The sequence below is a fragment of the Psammomys obesus genome, unplaced genomic scaffold (genome assembly GCF_907164565.1).
Source record: "Psammomys obesus unplaced genomic scaffold, mPsaObe1.curated_primary_1811, whole genome shotgun sequence".
Taxonomy (NCBI): Eukaryota; Metazoa; Chordata; class Mammalia; order Rodentia; family Muridae; genus Psammomys; species Psammomys obesus.
Genome location: NW_026596073.1, coordinates 8,756,657 through 8,771,801, shown reverse-complemented (window position 1 = coordinate 8,771,801; position 15,145 = coordinate 8,756,657). Strand labels below are relative to the sequence as shown.

At 36.9% G+C, this 15,145-nt stretch overlaps 1 protein-coding gene across 1 annotated transcript in view; it reads left to right on the top strand.

Annotated features, from left to right (window-relative positions):
* The window catches only part of Trhde (thyrotropin releasing hormone degrading enzyme), a 481,130-nt gene that overhangs the window by 371,188 nt on the left and 94,797 nt on the right, over positions 1-15,145 (top strand). The window contains exons 11-12 of the mRNA XM_055626014.1: positions 1,720-1,853; positions 1,965-2,020. Coding sequence (XP_055481989.1) covers positions 1,720-1,853; positions 1,965-2,020 — 190 coding nt within the window. The remainder of the gene's footprint in view (positions 1-1,719; positions 1,854-1,964; positions 2,021-15,145) is intronic.

Below are 15,145 nucleotides of genomic sequence, written 5' to 3'. Positions count from 1 at the left end.
ATTTTTAATAACAATTTGGCCTTGAAATCATACATACAAGTGACATTGTACAAACCGAAGGTTATTGGTTATGTATTTAGAAATATATATATATGTACATTTCATATGCATGTAATGTACATATGTAACAGCATGTAATACAAAAGAGGACACACATTTTAAAGAGATCAAGGAGGAATGTTGGGGTTTGGAGCAAAAAAAAATGGGGAAATGATGTAATTATATTATAATTTCAAACGCTAAGAGAAATAATTTTTAAAAGTTTTGAATGTTTGAAGGAAATCAGGATTACATAGGAAAAACATTATCTTCAACACTTGATTTAATTTTTTCCAATTCACACATGCTTACTTAGTGCTTTCTTTTTATTAAGTTGCTTTAGCTTGTCAGAATATCTTCTACAAAAAATTTCTTATGAAAGCTGAAAGCATCATAAATTCATGGGTATAAGAATAAGTAGTTGGAAGGTAGTTTGACAACATGTCATTTAGCAAAACATTAGTAGGTTCTCCCTAGATTCTGTGACCACAGCAGATTTCAAGTATAAATAGGGTATAAAGTATAAATTTATCTTCAATTACACTTGATTTTATGGCTGACTTTTTGAAAATTGCTGGTATGTAATATAGATTGGATTAATAAGTCTACTTGATGCAATCTTTTCTTGAATATCTTTTACTTGAGAGTAATTTATACATTCCTTCTCTAAAGGATTAGAAGCATGTTTTTTTTTCTTAAAATGGATTCAGATTTATACTGAATTATATTGAATCTTGATGAAATTCTGTGGTTTTGAGTCATAGAAATTAAAACATACAAGTATATTTTATTTTCTAGTATTTTTTTCATCTGGGTACCAAATTCTGTCTGTGTGTATACACATTTTAATTAACTTCACTGTAAAAATTCCTTCAAGAATGAGTTCTGCAGTTCAACAAGAAGATTATTACAATTGTGAATGATGTTTGATTTGTAAAACCTGTGACAGCTAACTGTACACAGTGAAAATAACTCTATATCATGTTTGAAAGAGTTAAATATTAAATATGGAAGAAGTTATGACATGTTTCCTGCCCTTTGTTAATTGAATTGCTTGATGAATACAAGTTCCAACATTTCTTAAGTAATTCCATTAGGAGGTATGCATTCTCATTGTTTCTAACTCTATGTGGAACTGTTAAGAGTCTCGAGCAAATGGAGTTTCCTTGTTCTGTCATTACTGGTGGTTTTGGAAAGCCTGTTATTTATTTGCATTCCTAGGGAAACATGAAAAAAAAAGCCAGAAACAAGAGTGGCTTTCAAATAAATGATCACTATTATTTTGATCACTTTTTCCTGAATAAAACTAATAGAATATATGCCTAACGATTTCTTTTGTGCTAGCTGCATATTAAATCTAATTAAAAGCCACATGAACATAGAGGGGAATTCTAGACACCATTTATTTCAAGTATAGAAATTGCGTATAGAATAAAGAGTTCTGTCAAGAACAAAGTGATAATTATTACAAATAATTAATTGATGTAATAATGAGTAGCAAAATAAAAACTTTCTATCCAATTGTAGATGGAGGGGATTAAAGAATAGGTTCAATTACATTTTAGGGTCGCATTCTCTCTAAATTATTCGTATTGCTGTTTCTTGTATTTAAAAATTTACTTTATTCCTCTTTAACTCTAAAAATTTAAAAATCTACTTACTCTCAAATGCTACTTGCAGAACATCACAGAATAGCATATTTAGAAAAAGGAAGCTGGATCCTTGGAAACATCAACCAAACTGGCTACTTTAGAGTCAACTATGACCTAAGGAACTGGAGATTATTGATCGATCAATTAATCAGGAACCATGAGGTACATCTTTGATCTACTTATTAGTGATCGGTTTTGATGTGTGGACATCTGCCATCTTAATGATCAGAATTATCACCCCCATCCTTTCTCGTTTTCTAACTGGTCTCGTAGGTACTTTCCGTCAGTAACCGTGCAGGCTTGATTGATGATGCCTTCAGCCTGGCCAGGTATGTTTTACTCTGGATCTCCACAATAAAACCCATGCCTGTAAGACTTTTCACGTTAATTTAGATTATGCATTCATACTAAAATGTAAATTTCTTTCTTATGTTATTTTGTTTGTATCTGAACTATATCAAGTGACCCAAACTCTAAATAAATAATAGCCGTAGGATATTTCCAAGACAGTGAAACCTTTATCAGTTTCATTCCAAGTTCATTTAAAAAACTGTGGAGACTCATGTAATCTCTTCATTAATGAACTCTACACAATGGCCATTGTGCCACATTTAACACTTGATAGAAAACACCTTCAAGCATTAGCAATGTTATTTCTCACAAATGTTAGGGTATTTTTTTTAACTTGAAAGTGTATTTAAATATTTTTTCATTATGAAAAGTTTATACAGAAAGAAAGATACAAATAACATATCAATCATGTTCCAAAACACGTTGGTTGCATTAACTATAGTAATATGAAGTTGCTTTCATAATTGGATTTATAATGTTTTTTTTCTTTTAGTTTTTCAAGACAGGGTTTTTCTGGGTAGCCCTGGCTGTCCTGGATTTGCTCTGTAGACCTGGATGGTCTCAAATTTGACATCTGCCTGCCTCTGAATCTCGAGTGCTGGGATTTAAGACATACACCACTGAGACCTGTCTCTTTTTAAGTTTATCGTAGTTTCATACACTTTCCCTAATTGTGTAGATCTGGTTATTTATGTTTGTGCACACATGAACACAAGGCTTAGGCTAGTAATAGGGATTTATTCATTCACAAGAACTGATATTGCTTTTGCAATTTATGTGCTCAATCATATTTCAATTCTCCAGAATATATTAAAAATACTCCATTTCATATAGTATTCTAATCCATCCAAACTGATGAGCTGACACTAAGGGCACTCGATAATTATTTTGAGGGAAACAAAACTGAAGTTCTTCAACCAACTTAGAGAGCTTGTTGGTGGTGTGTGTGTGTGAATAAGCAATGTCAAAAAGGAAGTTTACAGGACACTTGTCTATTGACACAAAACATAAAGAGCAACCAAGTCTAGCTTCACCTTCGTTATTACACAAAGCACCACAGGTCATCACCAACTCCCTTTCTTATTTGACACACCGTGAGGAGGCAAGGGGGCACATCTGCAGACAGGACCCTGTTACTCACTGAGAACATCCAAGAACGATTTTCTACAAGGAAGCATCTATTAAGAATACAATCATTAAGCTCACTGGGTAAAAACAAGTTGCCACAGAAACCTGGCAATCTGAGTTTGATCCGCAGAATCTACAGTGTCCTTTCAGCAGGGTGGTGGTTGCTCACACCTGTAATCCCAACACTTGTGGAGGCAGCGTCAGGTGGATCTCTCTGAGTTTGAGGCCAGCCTGGTCTACAAACAGAGTCCAGAACAGTCAAGGCTACAAAGAGAAACCCTGTTCCAGAACAAAAAGAAAAAGTCCTCTGACCTTTCTACAGGAGTGCCGTGGTACATGTCTGTCTGTGCTCCCACATACACTTCATATAACACACACAAATAATGATATAAATAAATAAATTAAAACATACGAATTAAACCAAGCCATTAAGTAAGCAAAGGTACATTATGGCCCTTCCATGATGTCACAAGATCTTATTATGGAAAAATTTAGAAGCAGTCAAGATGGCCAAAGGCCTGTAGAGATAATGATACATGAAGATAATGGTTAAGGCACAGCTTTTACTCTGTAGAAAATTATGAAGACCTGGAAGAAAACATGAAATGTACAAAAGGTATTTTTTTTTTTTTACAGAGACGTATAGAGAGCTCCCTAAATTATAAACAGAGTTTGCTTATGGTAGCAGTAATACTTTACTGAGATAGAAGCAGAGAAAGAGAGACAACTGTTGACCACAAAGAATAAAGGGTTAGGGGAAAAACCAGTAACAACAAAAAACCCTCACAATAACTAATTATTAAATATGCAGACATCTTCCTGCGTGGTATAAAATATGCACTTTTCTCTTTTTAATGTCAGAGTTGCTCTAGGGCCCGTCACAAACACCAGAATCTGTGGATGCCCATAGTTCTATGTAAAGCAAATACTACTTATGTATAACCTGTGTACAGCATTAAATGATCTCTAAATTCTGGCTATGTACTACGTAATAAATTACAAATACTGTATAAAGAGTTATGTAAGAAATAATGACCAGAAAACTATACTTCTAAAGACTTTAAAACCTTGAAATATATAATCTTATTATTACCTATATAAATGATGAAAAATCTCTAAAATATTGACTTTATATTTATAGCCTGTTTTTCTGATCATGAAATGTTTCATTAAATAGAATTAAAGTTAATATGTAAAAAAATAAGACTTATTCCTGCAAATGCACTCTATGTATTTGGACTTAAATGTTATTTCTATTTAAGTATTCAGTGAACTATTTCACATTTTAAAATTGTTTATGTAAATTTCTTTTAAACACAATGGTAAATCAGGTATTTCTTGGCCTCTTTGAAAGTAACAAGTGGAAAAAGAGCAAATATTGATCAAACACAAGCAGGTCACAGACAAAGCTGAGGGTTTGGTTAGTGACCCATTTTAGTCTCAGTAAATGCATTAAGTGACTGTTCTTGCCATAGATATTTCATAGTGGAGTCTTGCAGGAATAATAGGAGTAAGTCACTTAGCCATAGCTGTACTCAGTGCATGCGTGTGGGGAATGGAGGTGTTTAATACCCAACAATGACATAGCAGAGCTCATGAGTTCAAGGCCAGGTGAATTCATCTCCCTTATGGAATTCCTTTCTGTCACACCTTCTTTATCTGTTTGGATTACAATTCACTTAAATAGTAAATGAGCAAGTAGAAATATTTAGTCTCTATCCTTTAGTATAGGCTTATCTGTTCCTTCTATGGACACTAAAGATGTATTTTTGTTCCACAATGCATGCCCTGCTTCTTGGTAGTTCTTGCATGATCCAGAAGAAAGTGCTTTGTATCATTTTGTGGTTACTGTGACTTAATTTAGTCTGGTACTGAATTACACTAATATTTGTATAATAATAAATTTACCAAGCTAGAAATGTTCCTGTCACTAATTTTGTGAAATTACCTACAATTTGTTATTAAGTTTTGGAAAATTTTAGCTCTCTAAAAATAGAGACAGTGTTGCAGAGCATCACTGTAAAATCGGAACTTGAGAGGTTGAAGCAGCCAGATGGCTGTGAGTTTGAAGTCTGCCTGGGATACACAGAGATTTCCAGCTAACTTGAGATACAGAGTAACCCTGTCCCCCCACAAACAAAACGAAAGACATGCACTTGCACAATATAGGGTAAATGGTTTAGACCAACAAAGAAAAGGTGTTAAGACTCAATTTCACCACATCCACCACCTACCCTTGCTTTATCTTCCTCAGATGCAAAAGTTGGAATATGTGGTGTGCATTATACCAGACATTTCCCCCTCTAAACCTTTATGGTGTTGAATTTTAAAATCCTGAAGAAAGATTTATTCTCTCCTCTGAGTCATTTATAAAAATAAATCCTGGGAGCTTTCCATTATCTCTGAGTTTTCGCATGATGCTGCCTGTGGTAAGGACCCTGGACTAGTTCCTGTCGTGTTTTGGTGGAGTTTTTATAGAGTTGATTTCTGTAAGTGGAATTTCAGGCTGGAAAAGCATTAACTTTTAGAAAACAAAAATAAAAACAAGAAAATAAATTGTAAAGTCTTCCTCAGCTGAATTCCCCTTGTCAACCATATGGAAGTCTCAATTCCATCAAACTCTCCATTACCGCAAATGTGTAATTTTTTAAAAATTTGACATACTGCTAGCTTAAGCTATTACTTATAAGTTATTAATTTATAGTCAAAAGTTCACTTTTTCTTACACATATGTTATCTGTATCTTCCTTTCTATAAATTATTACTTAGTTAAAGAAAGAAAATTACAAAAATAGAAAGCAAGCAAAAGTACTTCATTTCAATGCTTTGTATGGTTTTGGGGTATTATTTCTTTCAGTAGCATCTATTTGAAATATATTCTCCATCATTACACTAAATTTTTGTATGTTATGGTATTTCATCATCAAGCAAAACATTCTGTTTTTCTAGAAATTTTATTTTGTTTTGCATTTATCTCATCAATTATTCTTTCCTTAATCCATTTGCATGTTCTGCAAGAAAGAGGGAATTTTTTAAAGATACTTAATTTGTTGCTAGTTATTTCATCCTTATTTACCTTTTTTTTTTCTTTTTCATGTTTGAAATATTCTTAATTTGCTAAAAATGGCCATGTTAGTGAAGTAGTTTGACTTTTGGCTATATCATCACTTTGCTTACTAGTACCATGTCATCTTAGTTTTTGTTTAAAGTTATAATTACTACACTTGATAAAATATCTTTTCTTATTAAAAATCTTACATTTTATGTAAATTTTGGAATCATTTTGGTAAATTCCATAAAGTCGTGCCACAGATATATATTAGTTTATAAGTGAATAGATAAAGAATTAGCTTATGTGAACTTTCCATTAGCAGTGTATTTTTATCATTATTTGTTCAGATTCCTAGGGGGAGCTCTATACTTCTAAAAACATGGGTTTGGGCAATTCTTTTTCTTTCCTTTCTTTCTTTCCTTTCTTTCTTTTCTTTCTTTCTCTTTCTTTCTTTCTTTCTTTCTTTCTTTCTTTCTTTCTTTCTTTCTTTCTTTCTTTCTTTCTTTTTCTTTCTTTCTTTCTTGATACATACTGCTACCCCTGAGAGAGACACAATTTCTCTAAAAAATACCATTTAAAAAAGAAATAGTTCCATTTCTTTTTTAAAATGGGACTTTTTGCAACATGATTTTTGTTAGCTCTTTTACGTCTTCTGCGTGACTCACTTGTTCCTTGTTTAACATTTCTTTAGTAACACAGGTGTTGATCGTTTCTTTTTTCATTATTTTTAATTTATATATTCACTTCACATTCAGATCTTTATTCTTTCCTTTTCTCCTCCAGGTCCCCCTTCTCACCTCTTCTCTTCTTCTTCCTCTTCTTCTCAGAAAAGGGGAGCGCCCCCCTACCCCTCCTAACCAACCCAGCCTTGCCCATAAAGTTGTATCAGAACTAAGCTCATCCTCATCCACTGAGGCCTGGCAAGGCAGCCGGGTCATGAGGAAATGATGAAAAAGCAGGCAACAATTAACTATAGGCAATTTATTGCAAAGTATGACTCACTTTACCTGTTGAATAAATTTGAAGTTTTAATGACCATACCCCCACCCCATTTTATTGTGAAATTGAAACAGTTTTCTAGAGATACCTGGTTGAAACTTGCAGATCTTGTCATCTGGACCTTTAGAGAGGAGGTCTAGTCATAACTACCTTTGTTCCTTTATATTATCTCATTCACTATAAATAAATGGTGTCTGTCATGTTCATAAAGAATTATTTCGTATATTAAAATTGTTATGTGAAAAGCAGGAAACAGTGGGATGCAATAAACAGCACCAGCTCAACTCACTAGGGGACCCACAGGAAGATTAAACTGGCCATTGGCTACACATGTGTAGGGAGGACCAATTCATGAACACTCCTTATGTATATCATTTATTTTTTGTTGTTGTTGTTTGTTTTTCTATTATTATTATTATTATTTTAAAATTTATTCACTTTGTATCCCAGTCATAGCCCTCTCCCTCATATCTTCCCTGTCCGGCCCTTCCTCCCTCTCCCCTCTTCCCTAGTCCACAGAGGGGATGTACTCCTCCCCTACTGTCTGACCCTAGCCTATCAGCTCTCATCAGGACTGGTGGATACCCTTTCTCTGCGGGCTGGATAGGTTGTCTCACCAGAAGGAAGTGATCAAATAGAAGGCAACCAAGTTCATGTCAGAGACAACCCTTGCTCTCCTTACTAGGGAACCCTCATGGAGACTGAGCTGCTTATGGGTTATATCTGTGCAGGGGTTCTAGTTTCTCTCTATACATGGTCTTTTCTTGATGTATCAGTCTCTGCCATCCCCACTGGGCCCAGCTTTTTTGACTTTGTTGGTCTCCTTGTGGAGTTCCTATTCCCTCTGGGTCATTCTAGCTCCCCCTTCTTCCATAAGACTCCCTGCGTTCTTTTCAGAGTTTGGCTGTGAGTTTCTGCATCTGTTTTGACATCCTGATGGGTGGGGTCATTTAAAAGAAATCAGAAAGACACACACAGTATATACTCACTTATAAGCGGATATTAGACATATAATATAGGATAATCATACTAAAATCTGTACACCTAAAGAAGCTAAGCAAGAAGGAGGATCCTAAGTAAGATGATCAATCCTCATCCAGAAAGGCAAACTGGATGGACATCAGAAGAAGGAGAAAAGAGGGAACAGGACAGGGGCCTACCACAGAGGGCCTCTGGAAGACTCTACCCAGCAGGGTATTGAAGCAGATGGTGAGGCTCATAGCCAAACTTTGGGCAGAGTGCAGGGAATCTTATGAAAGAAGAGGGAGAGAAAAAGACCTGGAGAGGACAGGAGCTCCACAAAGAAAGCAACTGAACCAAAAAATCTGGGCACTGGGGTCTTTTCTGTGACTTGATACTCCAACAAAGGACAATGCATGGAGATAACCTAGAACCCATGCACAGATGTACCCATGGCAGCTCAGTCTCCAAGTGGTACCCTAATAATGGGAACAGGGACTCTCTCTGACATGAACTGTCTCTTTGGGCTGGCTCTTTGATCACCTCCCTGTAAGGGGGGCAGCAGCCTTCCCAGGCCATAGAGGAAGACAGTGCAGCCAGTCCTGATGAGATCTGGTAGGCTAGGGTCAGATGGAAGGGGAGGAAGACCTCCCCTATCACTGGACTGGGGGAGGAGCATGGGAGAAGAGGGAGCATGAATGGTGTGATTGGGAAGAGACAACAAAGGGGCCTACAGCTGGGATACAAGATGAATAAATTATAATTAATATAAATAAATTAATAAAAATTTAAAGGACATTAGTGGAATTTATTATTTAATGCAGGGAATAGTAGCATGATCTGGGAAAGTAAAACTCTGTGAACCTACAGGATGGAAACAGAGTCTCTTCCTTTCATAGACGGTTGTTTAGATAAGGTGTGCTGCCCTTACTAAGGGAATGGGGAAAGGAAGGGCTTAGAAAGCTTTGTTGAAAATGCCTTGGCTGATAGGACTCATTTTGGTGATGTCAGGATTCCCTCCTCAGTGGTTTGAAAAGCCTCATCAATGATCTTGAATCTTTCTGATACTATCCACTGCTTTGTGAATTCTGACTGCATGAGTATTTAATTTTAGAATTCTTTCTTCAATTTTTATCATTTTTGAAGTACTATTCATTAACATGAGTACTTTCACAATTATACTTAAAATGTGATAGTTAAAGTTATTTGTTTCTTTATATATTTATTTGATTTTTTTTCATTTTGTTTTGTTTGTTTGTTTGTTTGAAATAAAATTCTCTGAGTAACAAAATTCATTTTGTTTTGTTTGTTTGTTTGTTTGAAATAAAATTCTCTGACTTCCTCGCTGTCCTGGAAGTCATTTTGTAATGACTTAGCATTTGACAAGGCTAACCTTGAACTCACCAAGACCCACCTGCTTCTGCCTTCCAAGGGCTGGAACTAAAGGAGTGTGCAACCATATCTGGCTTGTGTTATTAATAATAACAGATTACACATAGTTTTTTGTATTCACTGGACACTGAGGAAAGGGAGATTCCCTAGCTGTTTCGGGAGACCCTTTAGAGGTATGTATTCATGGATAATTATGCTTTTAGTTATTTTCTGTTAAGGCACTGGATTGTATGTGCAAAAGAATTAAAATTAAATATTTATAAATCCTAAAAGTGATAAAATTGTTTATTGTAGAACAATATTTACTGTTGGCTATATGTTTCCAATCCTCTTCACTGAATAAAAGCCAGAGGGGATGAGGGAGGGGGCTACAGTGAGGATACAAAGTGAATAAATTGTAATAATAATAAAAAAGATAACTTCAACAGTATCCCCTCACGCTTTCCTCCCTTTTCCTGAGCTTCATGGTCATATACAAAGATCACATCTCTCACATCCCCAGGCTGTGGACTCTAATTATCTATTTGTCATCAGCTGCAAGTGCACATCTTGAGACACAAGAGAGTCACCTTGAAGCCTGCTTGTTTCAGACCTTTCTGCATGCAATTATTTAAAAATCTATACAGAAAGGGTCTCTAAATTAGGCTTAATTTTTGAAACACTTAAAGAAATGTTAAAAATAGTAGGAAAGCATTTTCAGGACATTTTACTGTAATGAGCTGGGAATCTTCCGTTTTCTATTAAAACCCTGTAAGAACTAAGACTGTAATTCCGGATTTTTTTTCAGTGATTCTTTTCTATTCCTCCAGGCAAATGCTGGTTTACTCAAGGTTAAAGAATGGGTTAACATATTCCTTTGAGCTGTCTTTAGAAATGTGTTGTGGGTGGAACACAGACACTGTCCTTGGGAAAAGGATTTATGGGAGATATTGTACCTGGTACTTCTGAGACATAGCCATCTCTTGAGGTATTCAGGGTGGGAGGCCCTGTGGTTCTTGAGGATGCACCTTTCTTACAGATTTTTACACCATGCTGCATTAAATCAGCAGCAAATTTGTAACCTTCCCACGCCAGATTTGTGTTTCAGCACTGTAGGAGAGAATGTTTTAATATTAATGTCTAATGCCTGCAAGTGCCGAGTAGAAAGCAGAAGAGCAGGATTTTGACATCACTTCATAGGTCTGATCCATTTTCATAGCAAACAGCTTGTTCTCTTACGTTAAAAAACTGGATGGATGTCTGTAGGTTGTATTATTTCTTTCATGTAAGCATACTTTCTGTGATAGTCAGTAGTCTGGGTTTCCAAACTGTAGTACAATTATATTTGAGTAAGTCTAAGTATTTGTGTTCTTCAGTAGCTCATGAATTAAAAGTTATATTATGATTTTTATATCAGATGCTTTCTTTTGTATATTCCCAATATAGTTGTGCTCCCTAGGCTTACATGACACAACTCTCATTCTCACAGATTCCCTAATTGTTTTGAAACCTAAGCCTGGTAGTTCATAGGACTATGTGGAAAATTCTCAAGGATTTGAAACACATACCTTAGTAAAAGTGATTTATTTAGGTATATCTTCCACAAAATATTCATTTATACCACATTTACTTGAATAGATTTGTAAGTTTTTTAAAGAAGAATTTTAATAAAAAAGAGGGAACATTTTTAACCAAGATTCTTTAGATGGAAGTTCTTTTTTAAAACTATTTTTAATTTTAATTTTTATTAATTACACTTTATTCACTTTGTATCCCCCTGTAGCCCCTTCCCTCCCTCTTCTCCATGCATTCCCTGATAGGGAAGGTCTTCTCCTTCCTTCTGATTCTAGTTTATCAGGTCTCTTCAGTAGTGGCTGCATAGTCTTTCTCTGTGGCTTGGTAAGGCTGCTCCCCCTCAGGGGGAGGTAACCAAATAGCAGGCCAATCAGTTCATGTAAGAGACAGTCCCTATTCCCATTACTATGGAACCTACTTGGAGACTGAATTGCCATGGGCTATAACTGTGCAGGGGTTCTAGGTTATCTCCAACAACGGTCCTTGGTTGGAGGATCAGTCTCAGAAAAGTCCCCTGTGCCCAGATTTTTTGGATCTGTTGCTCTTCTGTGGAGCTCCTGTCCTCTCCGGGTCTTACTATTTTCCACTTCTTTCAAAAGATTTCCTGCACTAAGTCAAGGAGCAACACATGCTGGAGAGGATATGGAGAAAGGGGAACCCTCCTCCACTGCTGGTAGGAATGTTAACTTGTACAACCACTCTGGAAAGCAATCTGGCGCATTCTCAGACGATTAGGAATAGCGCTTCCTCAAGATCCAGCTATACCACTCCTAGGCATATATCCAAAAGATGCTCAAGTACACAACAAGGACATTTGCTCAACCATGTTTGTAGCAGCTTTATTTGTAATAGCCAGAAGCTGGAAACAACCTAGATGCCCCTCAACTGAAGAATGGATACAGAAATTGTGGTACAGCTACACAATGGAATATTACTCAGCAATAAAAAACAAGGAAACCATGAAATTTGCAGGTAAATTGTGGGAACTGAAAAAGATCATCCTGAGTGAGTTATCCCAGAATCAGAAAGACACACAGGGTATATCCTGTATATACCCTGTATATATACAGGGTATATATGAGTGGTATATCCACTCATAAGTGTATATTAGACATATAATATAGGATAAACCTACTAAAATTTATACACCTAAAGAGACTAATCAAGAAGGAGGACTCTGGCTAAAATGCTCAATCCCCATTCAGAAAGGCAAAAAGAATGGACATCAGAAGAAGGAGAAAACAGGGAACAGGACAGGAGCCTGCCACAGAGGACCTCTGAAAGGCTCTACCCTGCAGGGTAGGTATCAAAGCAGATGGAAGTTCTTTTCTTTAACTTTTATTAATTACACTTTATTCACTTTGTATCCCCCCCATAAGGCCCACACTCCTCCCCTCCCGACCCCACCCTCCCTTCCCCTTCTTCATGCATGCCCCACCCCAAGTCCACTGATCGGAGAGGTCTTCTTCTTCCTTCTGATCAGATGGAAGTTCTTAAAGTTAATTCTTTTGTCTTTTAAGATTATGATTTCCTGCACTCTGCCGAAGGTTTGGTTATGAGTCTCAGCATCTGCTTTGATACACTGCTAGGTAGACCCCCACCCTACGAGGGAGGAGCAACCTTGCTAGGCCACAGAGGAGGACATTGCAGCCAGTCCTGAAAATACCTGATAAGCTAGGGTCAGATGGAAGGGGAGGAGGACCTCCCCTATCAGTGGACTTGGAAAGAGGCAGGAAGAAGATGAGGAAGGGAGGGTGGGATTGGGAGGGAATGAGGGAGGGGGCTATAGCTGGGATACAAAGTGAAAAATTGTGTAAATATAAAAAATTAATATAAAAATATTAAAAAATATATAAAAAATATAAAAAAGATTATGATATAGTTACATTATTTCCTCCTTCCATTTCCTTTCTTTAAACTCTTCCATATCTGCCTCTTTGTTCTTTTTCAAATTAATGGATTCTTTTCAGAAATTGTTGTTACAGTGTGTGTGTTCCTAAATACACAAATGTTATCTGATCAGTCTCTACAATGTTACATATATGTTTTCAGGGCTGACTACTTGGTATTGGATAGCCAACCAGTGTCCTCTCTCCTGGGTTAGAGTATTTCTCCAGGCTTCAGCATTACTTAGCTGCCTGTAGTTTTTTGTGTAGGAATGAACTTTTGAACTTTCCTCCATCCACTTTAGCATGTCTACTTACCTTATTAAGTACTAGGCTTTATACGTGTAGCTTCTGACATTCCTAGGAGACAAAAATCTCTCAGCAAACTCCCTGTTCCTCTGGCTTTTACACTATTTTTAAAAATCAATTAATTTGTTCATTTAATTTACATCTCAGTCATAGACCCCTCCCTTCTCCCCTCCCAATCCCACCCTCCTTCTAGCATCCCCCCTCCCCTATTCCTCAGCATAGGAAATGCCTCCTATCCACACATCCCAGCTCATCTATTCACATGAGGATTGAGTTCATATTTCTCCCCTGCACTCTGGTAAGGCAGTCCCATCAGGAGGAAGTGATCAAAAAGCAGACAACATAGTTGATGTCAGAGATATTCCCTGTTCCCCTTACTAGTGACCCCACATGAAGCCTGAGCTGCCCATTGATTACATATATGTAGAGGACCTAGGTCCAGTCCATGCATGGTCATTGGTTGATGCCTCACACTCCATAGGCTTCTCTGGGCCCTGTTTAGTTGACTCTGTTGGTCTTGTGGAGCTCTTGTCACCTCTAGGTCCAGTTATTGTGTTCACCTCTTTTCCACTAGACTTTCCTATGATTTGCCTGTGAGTCTCAGTATCTGCTTCTTACCATAGCTGGGTGGAGCTTCTCAGAGCACAACTCTGAAAGGCTCCCATCTACCAGCATAGCAATAGTATTGTTAGTAGTGATACGGGTTGGCTTTCTTAGGGTTGGGCCTAGCATTGACTGGGCATTCCCTCAGTCTCTGCTCTATTTGTTCTATCTTTGTATACCCCCTTATGCAATGATACTGAAGCCTTAGGGGCAGGGCTTATGTGCAAGTTGTCTCCATCAGGACTGAGCTCTACGTCTCTACATTTCGGTTGGCTGTTTTCTGTAATGACCGCTGTTGTAAAGAGAGGTTTTTCATAAGAGGCAAGAACTACACTTATCTGTGAGTGTAGGGACAAATGTTTAGAGTCCACATAGGTTTTATGCCAGTTTAGTAAAGGGGTAGTTGTAGGTTCTCCTTCCACGACTTCATGGAAGATCCAAGACTTTACTAGCCCTGGGTAGTTGGCTAGATTTCCAAGACCAGGCATGATTCCTCCTTGTTGAATGGTTCTTGAGTCCAATTAGAGAGCTGTTTGTTATTGCAAGGGTATGCATGCCATTTACTATTATACTCAGGATTATTTTGTCGTGCTGGTAATTATTGTATCACAGATAGGTAGGTAGGGCTGTTAGTTGTTTCCTTCATTTGGAAGCTTGCATGGTGTTCTTTGGTACCATGAAATCTCATCTTTAAGGAAGATATTTTCAGTACAGTTCCAACTCAGGGTCCCCTCTGCCCTCTGCCTGAAGTGCACGTGGTCTTCAGCAATAGGAATTTACTTCCACCTCTCACACTTTCAACAGCATTTGTCAGTCTCTTCAAGATCTGGAGATCTCTGTTAGGAGCTCATTTCACTGATATTAGTGGTGTAATAGCACATTTAAGTCAAATATAGGTGCCCTTTGCTCTCTACCTGGAAACTGAAGTAAGTTGAGTTAGCTCCCCTATTAGTGCTCTAGAGACAGAGGGACTGACCTTACATGATCTTCAGTTTCACCTTGCCTCATAGTTCTCTTTGCCCTGCTTTTATTACTGTGAATTCACATCTTATTTTCAAGCATGTATATCTTCAAAAATTAACCAATTCTTAAAATAAATGACTATCACCTTATTTTCCTGATTTGTCAGAGATCATGATTATTTGGTTATTTAACCTCGATCAGGATACCAAAGAATCTATGCCACTCAAAGCCATTTGTTAAAAATAAATTACAATTAT